Source organism: Pongo abelii, chromosome 18 (assembly GCF_028885655.2).
Source record: "Pongo abelii isolate AG06213 chromosome 18, NHGRI_mPonAbe1-v2.0_pri, whole genome shotgun sequence".
In the NCBI taxonomy this organism is placed as follows: Eukaryota; Metazoa; Chordata; class Mammalia; order Primates; family Hominidae; genus Pongo; species Pongo abelii.
The window spans coordinates 55,681,352-55,705,428 of record NC_072003.2 but is presented as its reverse complement, the minus strand read 5'-3'; the positions used below and the strand labels follow the sequence as shown (position 1 = coordinate 55,705,428).

The 24,077-nt window shown below is 39.0% G+C and overlaps 1 protein-coding gene across 1 annotated transcript; it reads left to right on the top strand.

The window, feature by feature from the left end:
* Positions 1–148: 148 nt before the first annotated feature.
* NUDT21 (nudix hydrolase 21) lies at positions 149–22,363 on the top strand. Its single transcript, NM_001132249.2, is given in 7 exon segments — positions 149–394; positions 3,378–3,578; positions 4,679–4,742; positions 11,671–11,760; positions 16,643–16,718; positions 17,028–17,142; positions 18,732–22,363. Coding segments are annotated over 7 exon segments (684 nt in total). The 5' UTR covers positions 149–278; the 3' UTR covers positions 18,754–22,363.
* Positions 22,364–24,077: the final 1,714 nt, after the last annotated feature.

Here is a 24,077-nt window from a genome sequence, read left to right as displayed (position 1 = left end):
CGGAACCTATACCCGGTTTACCAATGGGAGCTCCAGCTATTGCAGCCATTCCACCAGCAATTGGCCCACTGGCGCTCGGTCTGGCAGGCCACCGCCCCTCTACTTCCTGCCGCCAGAGGCTGCGCGTTCACTTCCGGCGTGCCTACGCCTCCTCTTCCGCTCTCCTGTTAATGGCGGGCGGTAGCCGCTGAGGGGGTTGCAGATAACCGCTTCCCGCACGGGGAAAGTCTCCCCTGCCTGACACTTTCTGCTCGCCGCCAGCGCCGGAGCTCGCCAGTATGTCTGTGGTACCGCCCAATCGCTCGCAGACCGGCTGGCCCCGGGGGGTCACTCAGTTTGGCAACAAGTACATCCAGCAAACGAAGCCCCTCACCCTGGAGCGCACCATTAACCTGTAAGTGCGGCGCGGCCTTGGCGGGCATTTCTCTCGTGAGCGCTCCTATAGACTCTCCGACGCGCCCCCGGCTTTTCGGCGCGCTTCACGCCTCTGCACCTCCCCGCCTCCAACTCCCGCTGGCGGATGCGCGCCTTCCTCCCTCCCTCAGGCCCGTTTCTCATCCTCCAGCCTCCAGGGTTAGAGTCCTTTTCTGAAAGGAAGGCTTGTTCCCATCGTATGTATTCGGTCATAATGGGGAAAAACGGAGTTTGCTTTTAACTCATCCTTTCCCCACCTCTCCAGAGATAACCAACTTCAAAATGTGTGTTTTTTTAATCCTTCCAGTGAAATGTTTATGCTTTCGCATCACGTATATGGTATTGCTTTGTGAGTGTTTATGTGATACGAATGGTATAACCTAGTATGATTTTTGCAGATTTCACTCTGACAGTAAGCTTTCGAGATCTAGCTGTAATGCCTAGGTCTAGTTTTCTTCCTTTTAGGTGCCCCTTAATATTTCAGTTTATGAATACAACACATTTTATTCGTGTGCTCAGGGCTGTCTGCCCTGCCCCATGCCTTATGCCTTCGCGTCGTCTGATGTCTCGATGCCGGCATCCCAGGCACCCCAAGTAGGCCCCTCCTTGGGAGTAAGGATGCTGCTATGGTTGGGCTTTCAGACTGGAGGGAACCAGAATGTACCAGAAAACCCATTGTGGGCTGTGTGTTATTTTCAACACGTTTCTGTTTCAACACTTCAAACCATTGCATTTCAAGGTCACTCTCAGAAGCAGACTCGCTGTAGCAGGTAATTGGCGTTTGGGGTGTCTTAATCAAGAAATTGTCAGTAATGCTTTTTAAAATCGTTTCTGAGGATTTGTTTTCGACGCAACGCGGTGCCTACATTTTCCTGATGGAGGAAAGGGGCCAGTTTATACTAGTCAGGGTACAAGTGCAAGGATTTGGTGGTATTGATGTTTTCGTAAGGCAGTTCAGGTGTTTCTCTGTTTTATATGAAAATAAACCGACATTCTCTCCCCGTCCCCCAACCAAAAGTGATTTGAAGTTGAAAAGATGGTTAACATTGTTTTATTTTGCAAAACGTGTTGGCTTGGAAATTTAGATAATGAAAATGCTGGGTTTATAAAATCTGGAATTAGTTGATAGTTGTGTGTATAAAAGTCTTCAGGAGTGGCGGCTCACGACTGTAATCCCAGCACCTTGGGAGACTGAGGTGGGAGGATCACTTGAGGCCAGGAGTTGGAGATCAGTCTGGGCAACATAGGCTCTCTACAAAAATTTTTTTTAAAATTAAGAAAAAAATCCATCAAATGGTAAAGGCAAATGTTATCCTTTTTAAAAGTGTGAAAGCACAGCTTCTGGGTTACTTTCAGTGGTGATTAGAACTAAAACCCACAGTCTTTTCTTGTTTTGTCTTGATTACTGAATTAATTTGCATCAAACCATTTTGTAGAATTGGCAAAATAGTTAGCTTTCAGCAAGATGTTTTAATCTTCGCTCTATTAAAATTATGGGTTGATTTACAGTACATTTCCTCTCCTGTGTAAATACAAATATTCAGAAATAATCATTGTGTTGTGAACTTAAGTTCACCTGAGTTAATATTAAGTTGAAAACAAATGCCCTCTCCCCCAGTATATTTTATTTTAGGAAATATTGCATGAATGCCTACTTTGTACCAGGCACTGTGCACAATACTGGGTATACGGTGGTGAGGAAGTAAGGTGTAGCCCGTGCTTTATGAAGCTCACAGTATGATGAGAACAATATGTATGTCTGGGCTGGCACTCTGATTTCACAGGTGAAAATTCTGACATTTCATCTTGACATCTCCTTACTGATATATTGGAGCTGGCTCTTGCAACAGAGATGTGTAATGGTTATCCTTAATTCTTTCTAACTCAGGTTGTGAGAATTAAATGTTAATATATGTAAAGCGTTTAAAAAAAATTGCTTGGCACGTCGTGCTATGTAGCATATCTGCTGCTGCTATGGATGATGGTTTTAGATTTAGCATTGGGTCTACCGCGGACGTTCTTTAAATTTTTAAAGCATCCTGGAATGGTATATTTTAATTATTTTAGAGCTTTTTCATATGCCTAGAACTTGGCTTCTGGAATTAAAGTAATTTTTAAAGTTTTGGCAACCTTGATTTGTTCCCCTTTCAAGAGTGACTGAGTGGGGTAGATACAATAATGTTGACTATTAATGTCAAGGGCTTTTGGTAGAATAGATACCATGGATGGGCAAATGTGGCCTAAATTCTTACTCAAAGGCTTCTTGCTGTAAGGCTTTAATTAAGGGCTTACAACATGTAAGTATGGCATTTTTAAGTATCTTTAAAGAAAAATTTGATCCTTATTAGTCAAGATGAAAATTGTCTTTAACAGTTTGAGCCATATTTTAAATTCTTAGTAAAGGAAGAGAGTTTTCGATTAGATATGGTGGGTAGAAGATTCAGATGAGGAGAAGGAAACAATAAGGAGACTGAATAGAATAAATGCCAAAGGCTGGTAAATAGGTTTAGAGGACAAACAGAGAAAGTAGAAGAGTTGCTGTGAAAAGGAAAGGCTGTGGTGCAAGAAAAATCTGAGGATAGTTGACTGAGAGAAATAGAAAAAAACTGGAGGGATGTTGATGAAAAGCGGTGGCTTAGTTTTAGAAAAAAGAGATTAGCCATTAGCACCCATAATTAAAACTTTCTGATTAGATTAGTAGTCAGCGGAATGCAGGGGGACATTAATTATTAGCCAAATTGGTAATGTTGGAATAGCAGCCATGGTCTAAAACCAGAGGATTACTAATGTTCAGATAACCATTTCTCTAAGCATTTAAGGATAGTGTTATCTACACTTGAAGGTTAAAGTCTCTGAGTACAACATATGCACTTTTTTTGTACCATGGTTTCTTTGTGCTAATGTCTGTCATGGTAAATTACATTCTTCAGTTCTCATGTTAGATGTTTGTCTTCGGATCATAGGTACCCTCTTACCAATTATACTTTTGGTACAAAAGAGCCCCTCTACGAGAAGGACAGCTCTGTTGCAGCCAGATTTCAGCGCATGAGGGAAGAATTTGATAAAATTGGAATGAGGAGGACTGTAGAAGGGGTTCTGATTGTACATGAGCACCGGCTACCCCATGTGTTACTGCTGCAGCTGGGAACAACTTTCTTCAAACTGTAAGTACTGTTGGAAATTAACAGCAAGACAGTTTTTAGTAGGATTGCTGTTTATGCAGCTCTGGAATACAATTTTAGCCCTCGGTCATTTATTTCAACAAACACTGCTGTTAATGATGTCTTTAGAAAGAGAAAATCATGAGTAATTTTTCTCCATTGCAGTGCTCATTTATATTCCTAACTAGTAATCTGTATGTTTCTGTATGTTGTTGATGTTAATGATTGAGCTTGGTAGAAACCCCATGGAATAGTTGAGTCCAAGATCAATGGCTAGATGTCATTGTAGCATTACCAAGAACAATTGATATTTCTTTCTTGGTATGATTAGCATTTCCTATTCTTAAGATGACTTAGGTTTTTGTGGATAACAGTTTAGTGTTTTATCATTTAAGCTCCTACATCTCTCAAACATTTGATCCATAACTATTTGACTAGATTATACCATAAAGAAAAGTCTCCAATACTTAGATGACGTTCTTGAAAAAGTGTCCCATTCTTTAGGCCTAAAGAATGTGATCCATTCCTCTCTGAGCATTTCTTGACTCCATTATCATCAGATAGCTCCCAGAGAGGAGATTAGGATGGACTGGTGGTTAGCAATTTTGTTTATGTTTGTGCTATGTTATATATTCTGTTTGTTTAAAACTAGGGTTTATATGATGGGTACATATGGACATAAAGTTGGAAAAAATAAACACTGTATACTCCAAAGGTGGGGAGGGTGAGGGGGAAGCGAGGGTTGAAATACTTCCTATTAGATGTTATGTTCACTGTTTCAGTGATGCGTTCACTAGAAGCCTAAACCTTAGCATTACACAGTATACCTATGTAACAAAATTGTACATGTACCCCTTGAATCTACAATAAAATAAAAATAAATATATATGAAGAGGAAAAAAACCTAGGGTTTGTATACTGTTAGTCTGGGGAATTGACATGAATTCAAGCATATTCTCACCCTTCACTTTGATACTTGTTTTGATTGCCTTATTATACTGAAATATGTTACTTAGTGACTTGGTAGAAATAACAATTATTGTGTTCTTTGTTATCTCCAAATTGTATTAAGTTGAAAGCTGAAATTCTTAACTTTTATACAGACCTGGTGGTGAACTTAACCCAGGAGAAGATGAAGTTGAAGGACTAAAACGCTTAATGACAGAGGTATTTTTCTGTTTAACCATTTTGAATACCATCAGCTTAATAGTTAATTTGGCTTTTAATGTCTTGTAAAAAGGATGCTTATTTTGGAATATTTAGTTTTCAATAAATACAACTTAAACCCCAGAATGTTAGTACAATGTTGATTTTTTTTTACAAGTTGAACTTACATTTATTTCAATTTTTAAAATGTTAAACTGTGTCACAGCAATGGTAAATTAAAACTGACATTTAAGTGTTACTGTGCTAGACACTGTTCTGAGTGCTTTACATGCGCTAATTCCTTTAATCACCACCACAACTGTAGGAAGTAGATATTATTAAGTTTAAATTACTTCTTGTTATATAGCTAGTGTGTTGTAGAGCCAGAGGTTTGAATGCAGGTAGTTTTGTTCAAGAGTAGGCCTCTATAGAATTTTGAAAAGAGAAAGATGCCTGTGTTTTCACTTTTTTCACATATTTTTTAGACTTTGCCTAAATTATTCTACTTTTTAAAAATCATTGTAATGCCTGCATGTAAAGACTTGGGGCCAAATGCATAGATACTGAGGATTTTGAGATTGTAAATTGTTTTCAATGTTAGTTTTCTTCTTTAACATGCAATTGCCGCCTGCCCCCCTTACAAAACTCATATATTCTCTGTGCGAAAAGCTTGGCAAACACAGAAAAGCAAAGGAGAAACAAAACTAAAGTCACCTGTAATTCTCCCACTTTTGACCTATTGGTTTGTCTTTCTAGTATTTCTAAAAATGTATTATAACTCTTAAACATTTTACTGTGCTTGGACTTCCATTTATATAATGTATGGTACAAAGATATAAGTCCAGTAAGGTTGAGGGAGTGCAAAATGAGAGAATCACAAAAGCAGAATTTTTGGAAACTGGAAAACAGATGGGCAAATTATAACTAACTTAGCAGAAACCTTAGTCCAGCAGACAGGCAGGCAGAATCTAGCATTGCAGAGTACCAGAATGACTTAGGAACTGAAGGTGCTAGGTACTTATGAAAGTGGGGGCATGCATGGGCTGAAAACTGGACTGGTTCAAAGTATATATTGAGTATATTTATACAGGTTGTGTATTCCTTATCTGAGAGCTTGGGACCAGAAGTGTTCAGCTGCTATTTGATAGCACAACAGGGTGACTATAGTCAGTAATCACTTAATTGTAAATTTTAAAATAACTAAAAGAGTATAATCGGATTGTTTGTAACACAAAGGATAAATGCTTGAGGGGGTGGATATCCCATTCTCCATGATGTGAATATTACGCATTGCATGCCTGTATCAAAACATCTTGTGTACCCCATAAATATATATATCTACTATGTATTCAAAAAGATTAAAAATTTAAAAAGTGGTTAGCATTTGGGATTTTTTTCAGGTTTTGGAATATTTGCATTATACTTAGCAGTTAAGCATCCCATATACAAAACTTGAAATGCTCCAATGAGCATTTCCTTTTTTTTTTTTTTCTTGAGACGAAGTCTCTCTCTTGTCACCCAGGCTGGAATGCAATGGTGCAATCTCGTCTCACTGTCACCTCCACCTCCCAGGTTTAAGCGATTCTCCGGCCTCAGCCTCCAGAGTAGATGGGATTAAAGGCGCCTGCCACTACGCCTGGCTAATTTTTGTATTTTTAGTAGAGACGGGGTTTCACCATGTTGGCCAGGCTGGTGTAGAACTCCTAACCTCAGGTGATCTGCCTGCCTTGGCCTTCCAAAGTGCTGGGATTACAGGCATGAGCCACCGCGCCCGGCCTGAGCATTTCCTTTGAGCATCATGTCAGTGCTCAAAAAGTTTGAGATTTTGGAGTTTCAGATTGGGATGTTCAACCTGTGTATCTAGATTGTCTTCCCCACTCTAATTAGGCAAAGACTGGCTGATGATTCTCTGTAGTAATTGAATCAGAGAACAACTAGCAATGAAGAAAGTTTAGGGGATGGGGAGAATAAGAGTTCCCATTCTGAATAGTCAGACTCTTGGACCTCTATTAGGCTAACAGCATGTTAACATTTAGGCTTATTTGTTTTTTTATTTTTTTTTGAGACGGAGTTTTGCTGTTGTCGCCCAGGCTGGAGTGCAGTGGCGCGATCTCCAGTGTGAGCAATGGTTGCTCACTGCAACCTCTGCCTCCTGGGTTCAAGCGATTCTCCTGCCTCAGCCTCCAGAGTAGCTGGGATTACAGGTGCCCACTACCATGCCCAGCTAATTTTTGTATTTTTAGTAGAGATGAGGTTTCACCGTGTTGGCCAGGTTGGTCTTGAACTCCTGACCTCAGGTGATCTGCCTGCTTTGGCCTCCCAAAGTGTTGGGATTACAGGTGTGAGCCACCGTGCCCAGTCTAGGCTTATTTATTTTTTTTAGAGACAGGGTCTCACTCTGTTCCTCAGGCTGGAGGATGGTGGTGTGATCATAGCTCACTGTAACCACAAACTCCTGGGCTCAAGCAATCTTCCTTCCTCAGCTTCCTGAGTAGGTAGGACTGCAGGTATGTGCCCATGGTGCCTGGCTAATTAAAAAAAAAAAATTTATAGAGATGAGATCTTGCTATGTTGCCCAGGCTGGTCTCAAACTCCTGGCCTGAAGCAGTCCTCCCAAAGCATTGGGATTACATGCATAAGTCACCAGGCCCAGCCAACAATTAGATTTATATATCCCAGGCTGAGGGTTGGAAATCTTGTTTCTGGAAAAAGTGACCAGTCCAAGAAAAACTTCAGATACTGCCATTTGGGAGCTGTCTTAGTTTGTTTAATGTTGCTATAACAGAATACCTGAGGCTGGGTAATTTGTAAAGAAAAAGATTTATTTGGCTCACCAGTTCCCGTGGTAAGATTGGGCAGCTGGTGAGGGCTTCATGCTGCTTCCACTCATGGCAGAAAGCAAAATGGAAATGGGCATGTGCAAAGAGATCACATGGCAAGGGAGGAAGCAAGAGTGAATCCAGGAAGCCACACTCTTTAACAACCCACTCTCCAGGGAACTAATCCATTCCTGATGAAGGATATTAAACTATTCATGAAGGATCCACCTGCATGACTCAAACACCTTCCACTAGGCCCTGCCTGCCAGCACTGTCACATTGGGGATCAAATTTCAACATGAGTTTGGGGGCAGGGAGACAAACCATATCCAAACCAAAGCAAGAATTTTCTATAGAAATAATGTAGTCCTGGGCCAGGCGCGGTGGCTCACACCTGTAATCCCAGCACTTGGGGAGGCCGAGGCGGGTGGATCACGAGGTCTGGAGTTTGAGACCAGCCTGACCAACATGGTGAAACCCTGTCTCTACTAAAACATAAACCAATGAGCTGGGCATGGTGGCGGGCGCCTGTAATCCCAGCTACTCTGGAGGCTGAGGCAGGAGAATCAGTTGAACCCGGGAGGTGGAGGTTGCAGTGAGCCGAGATCGCGCCACTGCACGCCAGCCTGGGCAACAGAGCAACACTTCGTATCAAAAATAAAAGGAAAAAAAAATATTGTAGTCCTATCACTCATGCACACAGAGGTGACAATTAAGCATCTTGTTGCTTCTCCCTTGTGAGTACACAACCAACTATCACCAGGCTTTTGGAGAAAACTTCTTAACAAGAAAAAGATCAAAAGAAGCAAAAGGACTTCAACAGAAGCAGAAAATTCAGCCATTGACAAAACTATGATTAATATTCTTGGTGAGATAAGAGGAGATTTGGCATCTGTGAAACAGTGCTATTAAAAAGACATTTTAGCCGAGAAAAACCTCATGGATATTAAAAAAATGTTGGAAGAAATGAAAAATTCAGTAAAGAGTTTCATTCTACCAGAAAATAGAATGAAAAGATAAAAAGATAGAATGTAGGTAAGAGTAGATAAAATTAGTGGGTCATTCTAGAAGGACCAATATAAACTATAGATAAATAGAACAGAGTAAAAGGAAGAATTAGCAAAGCATAATTAGAGAAGATTTCTCAAACCTCAAAGGGCATGAGTTTTGAGATTGAAAAGACCTACTGACCTTGCCTCTATAGTGAATGTTTAAAGATCCATGCAAAGGCATATCATCATGAAGTTTTAGATCCTACAAACAAAAATAAAAACAAAAAGATCTAAAGGCTTCCAAAGTGGGAGGTGGAGGATTGGTAAGCAGAGAGGTTAAATGCAAAACATCAAAATCAGAAATTGCATTAAACTACCCAGAAATAATTCTGGAAGCTAAAGGATGGTGGAGTGTTGTCCTTGTAATTTTGAGAGAATATGATCTCTGTCCTAGAATTTTCTAATCAAACTATAGATCAAGTGTGTGGGTAAAAGTTATTCTAGACATGCAGAGTTTCAAAAAGTTACATATCTCGTGCCTTTTCTCAGGAAGCTACTAGAGGGTGTTCACCCCCAAAATGGAATAAAATAAGGACTCCAGCTGTGAAGCAGGGTTGAGACTATCAAGTACAGATTACAGCAGGATGATAGAAAAACGTGTCTTAGGCTGGGTGTGGTGGCTCATGCCTGCAGTTTCAGCACTTTGGGAGGCTGAGATGGGCAAACGTGAGCCTAGGAGTTTGAGACCACCCTTGGCAACATGGCGAAAAATTAGCCTGGTGTGGTGGCTTGCATCTGTAGTCCTAGCTACTTGGGAGGCTGGGGGCGGGGGAGGCTGAGGTGAGAGAAGCACTTGAGCCCATGAGGTGGAGGTTGCAGTGAGTGGAGATTGAGCCATTGCACTCTAGCCTGGGTGACAGAGAGATCTTGTCTTGAAAAAAGGAAAAACATGTCTTAGAAAAGATGAAATTAATAGAATAACTGACAATTGATATTTGAATTGGGAAGAAATTTAAGTTATCATGGAGAATGTGGGAAATGAATTTAGTGATAGCAAAGGAAATGAAAGTTATTAACTAAAGAACAGGACAGTTGAACAAGTAAGGAGATACAGTTTACTAATCATTGCTCTGTTGTGACTGACCTACCAGATCATACTAACTTAAATACTGAATATTGACTTAACCAAATATTGATAATGGGAAGATGGTGGAAGAAAAAGTATAACTAGGATGTGTGATTTTAATATCTAAATTCTCATTCATAGTAGAGGGTTATAGGCTTTTAAAAAATGTTTTTAAAATGAAAATCAAGAGGCCGGGCGCAGTGGCTCACGCCTGTAATCCCAGCACTTTGGGAGGCCGAGGCAGGTGGATCACAAGGTCAAAAGATCGAGACCATCCTGGCCAACATGGTGAAACCCTGTTTCTACTAAAAATACAAAAAAGCTGGGTGTGGTGGCGGGCACCTGTGGTCCCAGCTACTTGGGAGGCTGAGGCAGGAGAGTCGCTTGGACCTGGGAGGTGGAGGTTGCAGTGAGCCGAGATTGCAGCACTGCACTCCAGCCTGGGCAACAGAGCGAGACTCTCTCAAAAAAATAAAATAATAAAATAAAATGAAAATCAAGAAACTGTCATAAAAGAATATGTTGGCTGGGCATGGTGGCTCACACCTGTAATCCCAGTGCTTTGTGGGGCTGAGGCCGGAAGATTGCTTGAGGCCAGGAGTTGTAGTGAGCCATGATTGCATCACTGCACTCCAGCCTGAGTGACAGAGCAAGACCCTATCTCTTAAGAAATGTAGTTTTGAGGCCTGGTGCAGTAGTTCATGCCTGTAAGCCCAGCACTTTGCGATACTGAGGTGGGCAGATCATCTGAGGTCAGGAGTTCGAGACCACCCTGACCAATAGGGTGAAACCCTCTCTCTACTAAAAAGACAAAAAATTAGCTGGGCATGGTAGCGCGTGCCTGTAATCCCAGCTACTCCGGAGGCTGAGGCAGAGGAGAATCACTTGAACCTGGGAGGCGGAGGTTGCAGTGAGCCGATATTGCGCCATTGCACTCCAGCCTGGGCAATGAGCAAAACTCTGTCTCAAAAAAAAATTTTTTTTTTTTTTTTTTTTTTTGAAAAATATGACTTTACATTGAAGAAACCTGATAAACAGTACCTCAGCCAGGTGATCAGGGTTGGCATTAGTGATAAGCCATATTGATATAGCATGTACCCTTGATATGATGTGATGAGAATGGCCCTTTTACCTCTGTAGTTTTCTTCCCAAAAGCTCATAACTTCAATTTAATTGAGGGATGTTTTACAAAATACTTGACCAGTATTCCTCAAAACTATCAAGATCATCAAAAACAAGGAAAGTATGAAAAGCTGTCACAATGTAGAGAAACCTCAGAAGAAATGAAGATTAAGTGTAATATGGTATCTTAGATGGGATCCTGGGACTGAAAAATGAAAAAGGACATTAGGTTAAAGACTATGGATATCTGAATAATATATGGACTTCAGTTAATAATCTTGTCTTGGTATTGGTTGATTAGTTTGACAAATGTGCTTTACTAATATGAGATGTTAACAATAGGGGAAACTGTGTGTGGGGTATATGGGAAGTCTCTGAACAAGTTTTGCAAGTTTTCTGTAAATCTAAAACTATCCTAAAATAAACCATTTATTTAAGACCAAGAAGAATGCTTTTAAAAACAGAAGCGAACATGAGGGGAAAACAACCAAGAGTTGAAAGTTACAGCCAATGGGAATGGGTGAAGCAGGACAGAGAACTGCAGTTTCTCACCATGAACATTGTAGAGCTATTTTTGGCCACTTAAAATATGTAGAGTATGACTTTGGTTAAAATAAGTTTAGTGTTCTGCTATACAAATCAATAAAAATGAAAATTGAATTTTGGACACAATTTTTATGTTGATACTAGCTCGCCAATTTTGAACTAATATTGTATGTCTTGGGCAGAGTGACATCTATAATAACAAATCATAGAGAGAAAATCTGTATGGAAGGCATATTATCCCTATGTTTCTATTAGGAGCACTGCTAAGAATTTTCTGTTCACTGAAGAAGGGGATTTGTGAGTACATATATTTAGTTGTTTACTGGCTTATTTCTTTTTGACAGATACTGGGTCGTCAGGATGGAGTTTTGCAAGACTGGGTTATTGACGATTGCATTGGTAACTGGTGGAGACCAAATTTTGAACCTCCTCAGGTCAGTGTTCAGTTATATTTGCTGGGCATTTTGGAAGCAGACATCGCATTTAATTCTAGCCACTTTAAAAAAGATTAAAGTAGAATTTGACTTAAATTTTCTTTTCTTCCCTCCTTAATTTAAATTACAAAATTAAGCCAAGCACTTCTTATTTTAAAGGAAAATGTAAAACAAATACAAGGCTGGGCGAGGTGGCTCATGCCTGTAATCCCAGCACTTTGGGAGGCCGAGGCGGGTGGATCACCTGTTGAGGTCAGGAGTTTGAGACCAGCCTGGCCAACATGGTGAAACCTCGTCTCTACTAAAAAATGTAAAATTCAGCTGGGTTTGATGGTACAAGCCTGTAATCCCAGCTACTCCGGAGCCTGAGGCAGGAGAATTGCTTGAACCTGGGAGGCAGAAGTTGCAGTGAACCGAGATCATGCCGTTGCACTCCAGCCTGGACAACAGTGAGACCCCTTCTCAAAACATAAATAAATAAATAAATAGAACAAATACAAAAGAAGAGAGAATGGTGAAAGTGAATGAATTGCGCTACCTATCATCCGCCTTTAACAGTTAGCACATCACAACCCCTCGTTCCACCGCTCCATTCTCCTGCCCTCATCTTGGATTATTTTGAAGCATATCCTGGGTATTCATTTCAGTTGTAAATATTTCAGTGTGAATCATAAAAGATAAGGATCTCTTTAAAAACATAACCGTAGTACTGTTATTATCTTACTAAAAATAAACAATTCCGTATTATTGTCAAGTATATAGTCACTGTTCGCATATCCTGATTATTTCAATTTTCTTTTTATAATTTGTTTTGATTAGGATAGTCTCTAATGTCTCTTTTACACAGTTGGCACCTTTTTTTCCTTGCGTTTTATTTGTTAATGAAAACAGGCTAATGTTTCCATTCCGATTGCATTCCTCTGTTGTTGTTGAATATGTAGCTGTTTCCCCTGTGTGTCTTGCAAATTGATAGTTAGATCTAGAAATTGTATTCAGGCTCAGTTAATTTGGGGAGGGTTAATAAGGCTTGTCATAGGCGGTATATTATCTATGGCTGCATAACAAATTACCTCAAAATTTAGCAGCCTTTAGGCCTCTGGGAGTTGCTTAGGGTGGTTCTGGCTTAGGCTCTCTCATGAAGTTACAGTCAAGTTGTTAGCTGGGACTGCATCATAAAGTGGAACTGGGGTTAAAGTATCTGATCCCAAGCTTACACGTGTGTGTGTTAGCAAACTTCTTAGTTTCATCTGGGCTGTTAAGACTAAAGCTTTGCTTCAGGTGTTGCTGGCTGTTGTCTCAAGGTCTCCCTCAGTTCCTTGCCATGAGAACATCTCTAAAAGGACAATTCTCAGGCAGCTGGCTTCCCCCAGGCTGTGTGATCCAAGAGATAGTGAGAGACAGAGTGCTAGAGGAGTGCCCAAGTAGGAAGCCTCAGTCTGTGATAACCTAATCTTGGCAGTGGCATACCATCACTTCTGCTGTACGCTATTGGTCACACAAGCCAACCCTGGTACACTATAGGAGGGACTACACCAAGCAGTGAATACCAGGAGACAGGAATCATTGGGGGTCATCTTAAGGCAGTCTACCACAATTGGTATAGTGTACTTCCATCAGGAATTTAAAAATATTTGGTTGTTTCTTTTTGTAATGTTAGCAGCTCATTGATGATCATTTCCTGGTCTATGAATTCATAAGGGTTGTGATCCTCATATAAAAAGAAACTTAACTCATGTATTACTGAAGTGTGTGGTTTGTGTAGAAAAAAAATATGCTGCTGTTCCTTTACTTAACATTTTTCAGAAGAATGACTTAATTCCTTAGCATCCTCTAAAGACTTGACTTTATTCAAAAAAGAGGATAAGACCAAGACTTGGGTACAGGCAGTTTGAGAGGTGATTCCAGGAAGCAGCAGAATACAGGGGAGAGACAGACCAGAAGCAGCGGAAGTAAGACAGGGCATGTTATTGATCTTTTTACACCTGTGGGCAACTGGATTTGTTCTGTTAAGGACCAGGAACCATGTAGGGACTCCTATCCCCTATTGGATAAGGGTTGCGTGAACTCCCTTGCATTTCCATGTTGAGTCTGAGTGCTTGTTGAGACAGTGGCAGCAAACAGGGAACCCTCTGATGCTTTTCAAACATAGCTGCCCCGAAATCGGAGGTAGCGTAATGTGCGGCACACACACACAAAAAAACATGTTTCAGTGACCTTCAAAGTGTCAGTATGACCTTTTGGATTTAAATAATTTGAAATATTTTAATTCATGATAATGAGTGATGATGTTACTGATGCTCAAATATTCCTATTTTTGCTAATGGTGGAACTTCTTAAAGTTGGATCCTGAATTCTTTAGGCAAATTAAAAAGCCCTATGACTTTATAGCTCCTTTACATGACAAGATGTTTCAGGTCAAGCGTTGCACAAAATATCAACCAAGCAAAAGATTGTTCTTTTCTCTTGCTTCTGACTCCCTTGTATGGCAGAGGGACAAGAAGATAGGGGCTGTGGAAGCTGATGCTGGTGTTCACTACCTAAGAATTGCCAGGAACATATCTTGGCTTTAAGGAAGAACAATTTCATATGGAAACAGTGAAGTTACTTGTTCAAAGATACATAGTACAATTATTCTAAACTTTTTTTGGCTTCCTGAACATTCCTTGATCTAATTGGAAAATGCTTAGTAGTGACCCCAGTGGTTTTCCAGATAACTTTTCTGAATATCTTCACTCATCTCCCCTACCACTGTCCTAGGACAGTTCTCTTCGTTCAGTAAGGCCTAGAGTTGGCCCTGGTGGTATTCGACATAAGGTAAGTGTATTGATTTATTTAGGAAGCCTAGAGTATTAGATGTCAGTGGAAAAGGAGCATATCATCTTCCTATCTCAGTCTTTTTGTATAAAGTACAGTCAACTTAAACATTAAGACCAGAGAAGAAAGGCTTAAAAAAATAGGAACATGTAGCCTTGAGCAGAAGAAATTTGGGGAAATGCTACTCATTTTGTTTGGTCATGGTTTGGGAACTTTATTGTATGTGTTCCACAGATCTCTTAGCTTGTGCTATTGAAGCCACTTTCTCTGCGACTGTTAACGTATCTGGTTTTCATGACAGTTTAAGGAACCTCCAAAGCCTGGGACAGTTGCCTCAATTCATTGTACCCTAGGGATGGCTCTGGTATATAATTATTCTAACTGGAATACTAGTCAGGTGCCAATGAGTAACATAGTGGGAAATAACATAGGCTTTTAAAATTAGATAAGAGTTGAATAGATACAGTTAAATCTTGGCTTCACAACTTGGCTGAGTAATCTTGGGAAAGATACTTAGGCTCTCTTAGCATGCGTTTCTATGTAAATTGAGGATGATGCTGATACCTCCTTTTGGCAGCTTCTGCTTTTATCTCACTTTCCCCTTATATCTGTTTTCAGCAATTTTAAATTCCCCAGCTCTCAAATACAACTCCAACAGCAAAAGTAGATTTCTGAATGTATTGTGGAGAGATTTATACAAGAATTGTATAACCCTTAGACTTTTTTTTGTTCTCTGTGTCAGAATTTTTCCTTCCCGGGTAGCAACTTCCCTCTCTAATTCTCTTCATCCCTTTAAATTCTCTAAAAAATATATATATATATATGTTTATATTTATATTTGTTTCCTCGAGTAATTTGGCTTTGCCCATCTGGCAAAACTTCACTTAGACTGCACTTCTGGTATTCCTGAAGCATGCACCCTGGGATACGGGGAGGTTTGAGGTTGGGGCTGGGAGGAGCAAGAAGCATCTTGTCAAATGCCTCACAGCTTATATTTGAATTTTTAATGTAGTAAACAGGTCTACGACAGGATTCTAGACTGTTTAACTTACTGAGCATATATATATATGTATATATGTGTATATATGTATATATGTATGTGTATATATGTGTATATATGTATGTGTGTGTGTGTGTGTGTATATATATATATATGATTTTTGTTTTGTTTTGTTTTTGGAGACAGAGTCTCACTCTGTTGCCTAGGCTGGAGTGCAGTGGCACAGTCTTGGCTCACTGCAAGCTCCGCCTCCTGGGTTCACGCCATTCTCCTGCCTCAGCCTCCTGAGTAGCTGAGACTACAGGCGCCCACCACCACGTCTGGCTAATTTTTTGTATTTTTAGTAGAGACTGGATTTCACTGTGTTAGCCAGGATGGTCTCAATCTCCTGACCTCATGACCCCCCCACCTTGGCCTCCCAAAGTGCTGGGATTACAGGCATGAGCCACTGTGCCCAGCCTATATATATATTTTTAAAAAACCAGCTTTTAGGCCGAGTGTGGTGGCTGATGCCTGTAATCCCAGCACTTTGGGAGGCCAAGGCAGGTGGATCACCTGAGGTTGGGAGTTCAAGACTAGCCTGGAGAAACCCTGCCTCTACTAAAAATACAAAATTAGCCAGGCATGATGGCACGTGCCTGTAATCTCAGCTACTCAGGAGGCTGAGGCCCGAGAATCACTTGAACCTGGGAGGCAGAGGTTGCTGTGAGCCGAGATCGCGCCATTGCACTCCAGCCTGGGCAACAAGAGCAAAACTCTGTCTTAAAAAACAAACAAAAAAAAGCTTTTATTAAAGATACTAATTAAAATCAGACTTCATTATGTTTTAAGTATCTCAAGCTATAAATCCTGTGACTACATTCATCTTGAATTGTTGACTGGTTTACTGCTTGTTATTTTATATGCATTAAAGCATTTATTTACTCGTGTATCTGTTAGATAAGTCCCGGTAAAGAGAACAGAAAGTAGTATGCTTCTCCCAACAGTTTATACTATACTGGGGAGTAAACATGTAAAGAAATGAAGCCATGGAATACATGTTAAAGTTGTATTCATTTGTAATTTCAGTATCCATATATTCCGGCACATATTACAAAGCCTAAGGAACATAAGAAGTTGTTTCTGGTTCAGCTTCAAGAAAAAGGTAAGTTATTTTGTTTTTGAAGGTAGCCATCTAGAAACTTCTGTAGAATAATTTCAAGGATACCTCTATTTGTTTTTTCTCAAAGTTCCTTGAACTTTTGGGTTCATTGTAAAACTAAAAATATATACCATGCTTTTGGTTTCAAATCTGTGACTAGGACATCTACCATAAAAGACACAACCAAAATGTATTAATGAGAATTATCTTTTTTCTTAAACTTTTTATTAAATGTAAAATTGGTAATTTAAAAATGAAATGGAAGCAGTCATTATATAATAACTTATAATAATGAATTCTGTTTTATTTTAGCCTTGTTTGCAGTCCCTAAAAATTACAAGCTGGTAGCTGCACCATTGTTTGAATTGTATGACAATGCACCAGGATATGGACCCATCATTTCTAGTCTCCCTCAGCTGTTGAGCAGGTACAGAAAGTTGAACATTTTTTGGTTCATCCATATGAACTGTCAAATTTAAAATATTCTGAGCCACTTGAGAAGGTATAGTTCATGAGTTTTGGTCTTTAAGGAAACTAAGAAAGTAGATAGACTCTTAGGTCATGTGCAAGCCATAGATTAATTGTGACTAATACCATCCCCAGATCTTAAGTTTCGGCATGACATTCTGGTATTTGTGCAACTGCTCTTCCCTAATTCTGATACTCTCAAGAGTTAAGGTTGATGTCTTTATTCAAAGAAGAGATGGTTAAATAGCAGTCAACAGTGTGTAAATATGAGTGGAGTTGTCTGTATTAAAATGTGGCAAATTGGCTGGATGCAGTGGCTCATGCCTGTAATCCCAGCACTTTGGGAGGCTGAGGCAGGGGTGTATCACCAGGTCGGGAGTTCGAGACCAGCCTGGCCAAGATGGTGAAACCCCATCTCTACTAAAAATACAAAAATTAGCGAGGCGTGGTGGCCAGCGCTTGTAATCCCAGCTACTTGGGAGGCTGAGGTAGAGAATTGCTTCAACCCAGGAGGCAGAGGTTGCAATGAACTGAGATCGCGCTACTGCACTCCAGCCTGGGCGACAGAGCGAGGCTCCGTCTAAAAAAAAGAAAAAAAGGTGGCAAATTGAATATCTTGGTGTAATATATTCGCTTTCCTTTTTTGAAACTTACTATATTTTGGCCCAAATTGAGGCTTGTGGGATTAGGTCCTGAACTTTTACGTGGGGTTTGAATCTTTAGGCAGTTAGAGTGATAAGAAATGCAGTTTTTTAAAAGTTGACTTGTACTGGTTGAGGTCTCTATTAGAGCCAGCTATATATAGGAATTGCAGAATGACAGGTGGTTATGAAAGTAGATTCTGCAGTCAGTGTTTGGATTTGAAGCCCAACCTCAGTACTTGCTGGCAATGTGACCTTGAACAAACTATTATACCTATTTGACTGTTTCTTCATCTGTAAATGGGGATAGTAGTCTCTACTTCAGAGGATTGTGAGGACCAAGTGAAATAATGCATATAAAATGCTTACAACAGTGCCAGTAATCTGGTACATACTTAATAAATGTTAGTGAAATTGGCCTTTTGTGAAAGCTTATTGAGTATGAAATTGCTCTTTCTACTTCGGCTAATCAAACTTTATCTTCTGCCACTCCACTTTGGCCTCCTGATAGGTTACAAGTTGAAATGCTTGTGGGGGGAAAGGAGTCATATTATTTATTCAAACACCTACTTGTCAAGTGCAGGAACTGTGCTGAGTAGTCAGAGTATAAGGACATGTAGAAACTTTTCCTGCCTTAAGGAACTTATTAGTGGATAATTAATCAAATTTATAGTCTTAATTTTTTTATTATAAGTATTCAACAAGTGTTTTTAGTGCGTAAGATGTGACCAGTGAGAGAAAATTGGTGTAGCAAATGCCAAACGTGGTAAAAAGGCATTTGAAGGGGAAAAAAGAAAATGCCAGACATGTTAAGGGAGGGTAGAAACAGCCAGATAAATTTCTTTATCTAATGTGGAAAGTAGTATATACTGTCTTTAATAAAGGTATTGTTCTTTTTAAAATTCAGGTTCAATTTTATATACAACTGAATTCCTGCGCAGTGGAGAAGTAAAAGAAGCCGCTTGTCTCTGTGAGCACAGCTATATACAGTGTAGAATAAATGTGGTAGAAAAGTTTTTTTGGTTTTATCTCTTTTGCGATCCCTAAATTGCCACCTACTTTCTATTGTTTGAATAGTAAAATTAATATGAAGAACTAGATAGTGGTGTAAACAAATGTGATAATGTTTATTTACTTTTGGTTCTACTCATACTTTTTTGTACAACATTAAAGAAAATGAACTTCTTTTTTTATTTTAATTTCTCATTAAACTTCTAAAATTCTTATAGGTGAGGGTCATTTTTTCCCCCCTCCTTAGGATGGTGAATGTTGCAACACAATGACAGGTTTAGGTCAGTCAAGTTTATTGGACCCTTGCTTTGATACCATTCTTGGGCACATATTCCAAGACTGTATTAGATTTTTGTGATGAAGAGCTTCCATTACTTTTGAAAACTATATTTATCTGAGTGAGTCCAAGGTGTAACTCCTAAATGAATTGTGTTGCAGAGAACTCCCAGTATAATTCACTGACCAGTAAATTTTATAACCATCCAGGCCTTGGTTTGCAAGCAACAGACCTTAAACATATAGGAAACTATTAAAATTGGCTCGATCAGCAGTCATAGGAATTGGTATAAGAAGAGACTCATTTGGAGCTCAGAGTTTTCTTCACATAATGGGGGTATTATTATTTGTGCTGTTGGGAAATTATGTGTCTTATTCTTAAAGCCATGGTAAAAATAGTGAACTGTGAAGGAAATTTCTAAAATTGGATGTATTAGGTTTTGAACTCTGAGATTGCACAAATATTCAGTTAACTTGAAGTTATGTACGTAGAGAAGAAAATTTGGTTCTAGCAAATGACAGAGCCTTCAGAAATATTTTTGGAATAATGTGAATCAACCGAAAACTGGGGGCAAGGCAGAGGACAGGTTTTCTCAGGTTAAGAGAAAAATATGAAATTTTAAAAACTTTAAAAAATACTGATAAATTCGGATCAAATTTAAGGGAATAAAAAATATTAGAGCAAAGGAGTTTGCTGGTTGTGTCATTATTTAATGATCAAAGTATAGCATGTATGCCTTATTACAGACTTGCTGACTATAGGTTTAATGTAAAAAGGAATCTTGCCAGATGTAGCTACTTAAGGAAAAAAGGGTTTTTAATAGAAATGAACTTTTGATTAGTATGGTACCAGTCACAGGGCTATTTTCCTGAATATTGGGTGATGTCAAAGGTATATGATAATTGAGGAAATCAGGCCAAGTGTAGCTGAGCAATTAATAAACACTCAAGTTTTTTTAGTTGGGGTCATGTCAAACCCTCACATGGTGGGTGGTTAAGTAGTGACTAACTGTGCATGTCCTTCGTGGTAGGTGAGCACCAGTCTCCATGACCAAAAATGCCCCAATTTCCTTTGAAAAAGCCACTAGTTCTGTGAATTGTCCTTTTCCCTCCTGCCCCTATCAGTCCTACCCCTCTAGCCTACATTAGCATATTTCTCATGTAATGTATTTTGCTGGTAAGCTCATCTATTAGCTGCATCCTTCAGCTGTTCCTTTAGATTGGAGGAAGTGGATATGAAGATGGATTGATTCAGCTCACCTTCCATAATTGCTTTTGAGGGAAAAGCTACAGTGGCCACATTTCAGATGTTCACTTTTGCAATTTGGGGAGGGTGGAGAGAGGTAGACTTTTGTTGTATGTTTTATAAAGTGCTCTCAGTAAGGAGTGTTTGAGTTGAAGAGTCATCTGATTTGAGGCCATTCATGTTCTTTGTAACTTAAACTTTGACCAAGAAATTCTTCACTTCTCACTTCACTTCTTCCCAGTGTACAGTAAGTACGTGAGCCAGTCATCCATACACTAAGGCCTAGTTGAGAAAAACCTTTGATTCAGGATGGCTGGATTACTAACCTTGGAATGTAAGAGATCTGGTTTTGAATGTAAAATTTGCAACACACAAACAGAAGTCTTAAAAACTTTTTGCTCTGGTCAGTTACAGGTGGATCCCAATAATCTGTTTTTGGTTTTCTGATGGAAATAATAGAACTAGGGGAAATCAAATCTGGTTGGTAGGTGTCTACAGTATTAGAAGAGGGTATAAGGGCACTGTTTAACACTAAGTTCTTTTGATACGTAAGTTCTAATACTTCCAGAAACTGTGCATTCCAGATCTACATACTAAATGCTGTATCATTTTGAAATGGGCTCTTGATTAAATAGACCCATATTTTTTAGTGGCTTCTATGTTGTATATTTGTCTAAAATTAAAGCTCTTTTGCATTCTAAAGCTACAATATATGTCATCTTATTTTCCCTGAGGATCCAAGTATAGTGCAGATTCTATGTAAAACTACTAAATGACACTGGAATATGTTTAGTATATTAGGAGGAAAAACCTATAAAGTTTTACACAATTGTTTGTAGTTACTTTTAGGATGGACTTATCCCTTTGGAGAAGAGTGAAATTTGTTTTTTCGCTATGTGATGGAGACCATTGTGATTTTTTTAAAAAGTAGATAATACTTAAAAAAAGTAGATAATACTTAAAAATAATTCTGCACTTGAATTTGTACTGTTAACAGCACATTTGGAAGATTTTTAAACTTTTTATTGTCTTATAACTAGCATTCACTTATTATTTTGGATATTTAAGGGTTCCATTAAGTTAACATTGTATTTGGACAAAGTGTAACCAAATTAGCCAGTCTGTTTTCTTCCATGTTTAATTAGAAGTGAGAGGTAGAAGTACTTCAAATTCAACAGGCCAGTAAGCAATCGGCTTAAAATTCCCTTTCTTAAATGTTGTGCTCTTATGCCCTTGGCTTTTTAATGACTTTTACAGTACTTGTTCAGTCACTTGAGATGAAATGCTTGGGGTAGCTTTTCCATCCTCAAACTTAATGTTTTTACTAGTTCATAGTGTTTGGGACAGTATGTGCCAATCACTGAGACTGCATCAGAGTTTGCAATTTTGTATGTTTCATTGCCAAAGAAGGCTTAGTGGTTGTTGACTGTAGTATAAGTCAGCTTTCTGTAGGATAAGATTTGATTTTCCCATACTTACTTCACTTGTTATACATCACTGATTATTTGGGTTAAACTGGACTCATTTCAAGCAGTTTGCTTTTGTTCAAATCGTGATGAGAAACTTAATACTGTAATTTGATTTGAGCCATAAAATACATTTTAATATTAGCTTGTATTATATTTATTAAGCTTGTTTTTGTGGAAAAAAACTTACTAAAACCTAGGTAAGTCTAGATTAGGCCAGTTCAGGTGTATTTTGTATTTTAGTAATGGATCATATCGTAAAAATAGAGATAAGTTGGGAAGATATATTGATTATGCTGTTCTGTTGAGGGAAAGGTCATGTATTTAGAAATTTAAACTTTTCGCTATTGTGTTCACATCATAGTATTCAAGCATCATTTATAGTTTGGCTTTGAGAACTTTTCTGGTATTACGTTTATGGAAAATGTATAAAAGAAACAAGTTTTGGTTATATTTTTATATTTGTAAAGTAAAAGTTTGGTTAAAGTGATCACTGTTCTTTTTTTATTTTATTGTCATTTCAATAAAAAATATTTGAAAGAGAATGACTCTGATTGTTTTGGGATAGTCCTGTATGTGTGGCTGCTGACCCTACTGTGCTAGTAGAAATCTTGCATGGTTCTTCATTGTGAGTGGCCGAGGGCCTTTAGGTAAGAGACAGCTTAGCATAATAGCAAGGGCCTGATGGCCTGGGTCACTGATGTTGCCCTCTCCCTGTGCCCCACACTCCCCTCCTCCCATTGTGTGTTAGCAGTGTTTTAGTTTCCTGAGGTGTGAAAGGGTCACTAGATTTGGAACATGAAAGCCAGAAGTTAGAAGTTGCTACACAGTTGTGTTGTTAACGGTGTGTAGTCCATATCATTGGGGACTGAGTCCTAGTTTCCTCATCTGTAAAGAGAGGGTTGACTCCTTTAGTTTTTTTCTCAAACTTGCCTGGAATTCATAATGTTCTATGACACACACCATGCCTGCTGCATATGTAATACTGTGTAATTCAATGTCATCTTAAATAGAAAGTTTACCCAAAATATGGGAATATATGTGTGTCTGATAAAACTATAGCCTTTTCTCAGCCTTTATATCTGAACAGAAGTGTGAATGAAACCTGATAGAAATAGAAAGGTTTTTCTGAAAACTTTACTACTTGTGTATTTTATAGCAGGCACCAAAGATCTATGAAAAATAAATATGAAAGCTACAAATGGAAATATATCCATTAATTTAGTTTTTCCTCTAAAAACTTGAAGAGTTGGTTATTTTTCTCTCTGCTAGATTTAGCTGTGGAACATTGGTCCAGCTGATGAAACACTAGCATGCCATGGCAATACATTTAAAGCTACTGGATTAGATAGTGAAGTTCAGCTTCTAGGATTCTGAGAATCTTAAGCAACAACAAAGCCACCCAACCTGTCTCACATGATGGTGAATGAGGTCATGAATATGAAAGGACTTCAGATATTTTAAAAATGAAAATAGCATTGTATCTAGGTGTGAATCTTACTCCACACAAACTGATTTGTTTGAAATAATTATTTTATTCCTTTTAAATCAAACCAAGTCAGAACCACCATCCCACAAAGATGGCAGGAAATTCAGTCTATCAGTCATAATGGAAATTAAGGACCTATTTGAAGTCTCAAATCTAGAAGGCATAGTGGTATTCTGAAATCAAGGTTGTGGTGACGGGGGACCTCTAGCTTTCATCATGGACTCTTGATTCTTGTCCAAGCAGGACCAGCCTCTCAAAGTCTGATGCTGTCACCTGTCTGCCACACTTGGGGCTTGGGACACAGCTGACAGGTAGCCTGTATGTTGATCTAGTCTCCCCAGGCACATTAAGCATTCATCCCTTTTGGGTCCTGCCTCCTCCCCTGGTCCTCTCATGGAGTAAGATGCAGTTACCAACAACTAGAAATATTGGTTAAGAAGGCTTGTTTGGTTATTGCCAAAATGTCCTTTCTTGAGAACAAGGGTGTGCAAAGTACCTTCTTGGAGTGTGTCTTGGAGTGGGAAAGGAAAAAGTAATGGTAGAAAAATTACTAATTCTAGTAAAAGATCCAAACACAAACCATTTACGTTCTTTTCGGTTAACTTCCCCCATTCATGTGAAGTTTCAGAAAGTTCAAGCTTCTAAAAGTTTAATAAGGGCAGATCTGTTAACAGCAGCCTGTTTCTAAGGGTGACAGGACAAATTTGATTTGTGAAAGTTTAGAACTACAGTGGCTAGGATTGAATAAAGATTGCCAGTTAGTGG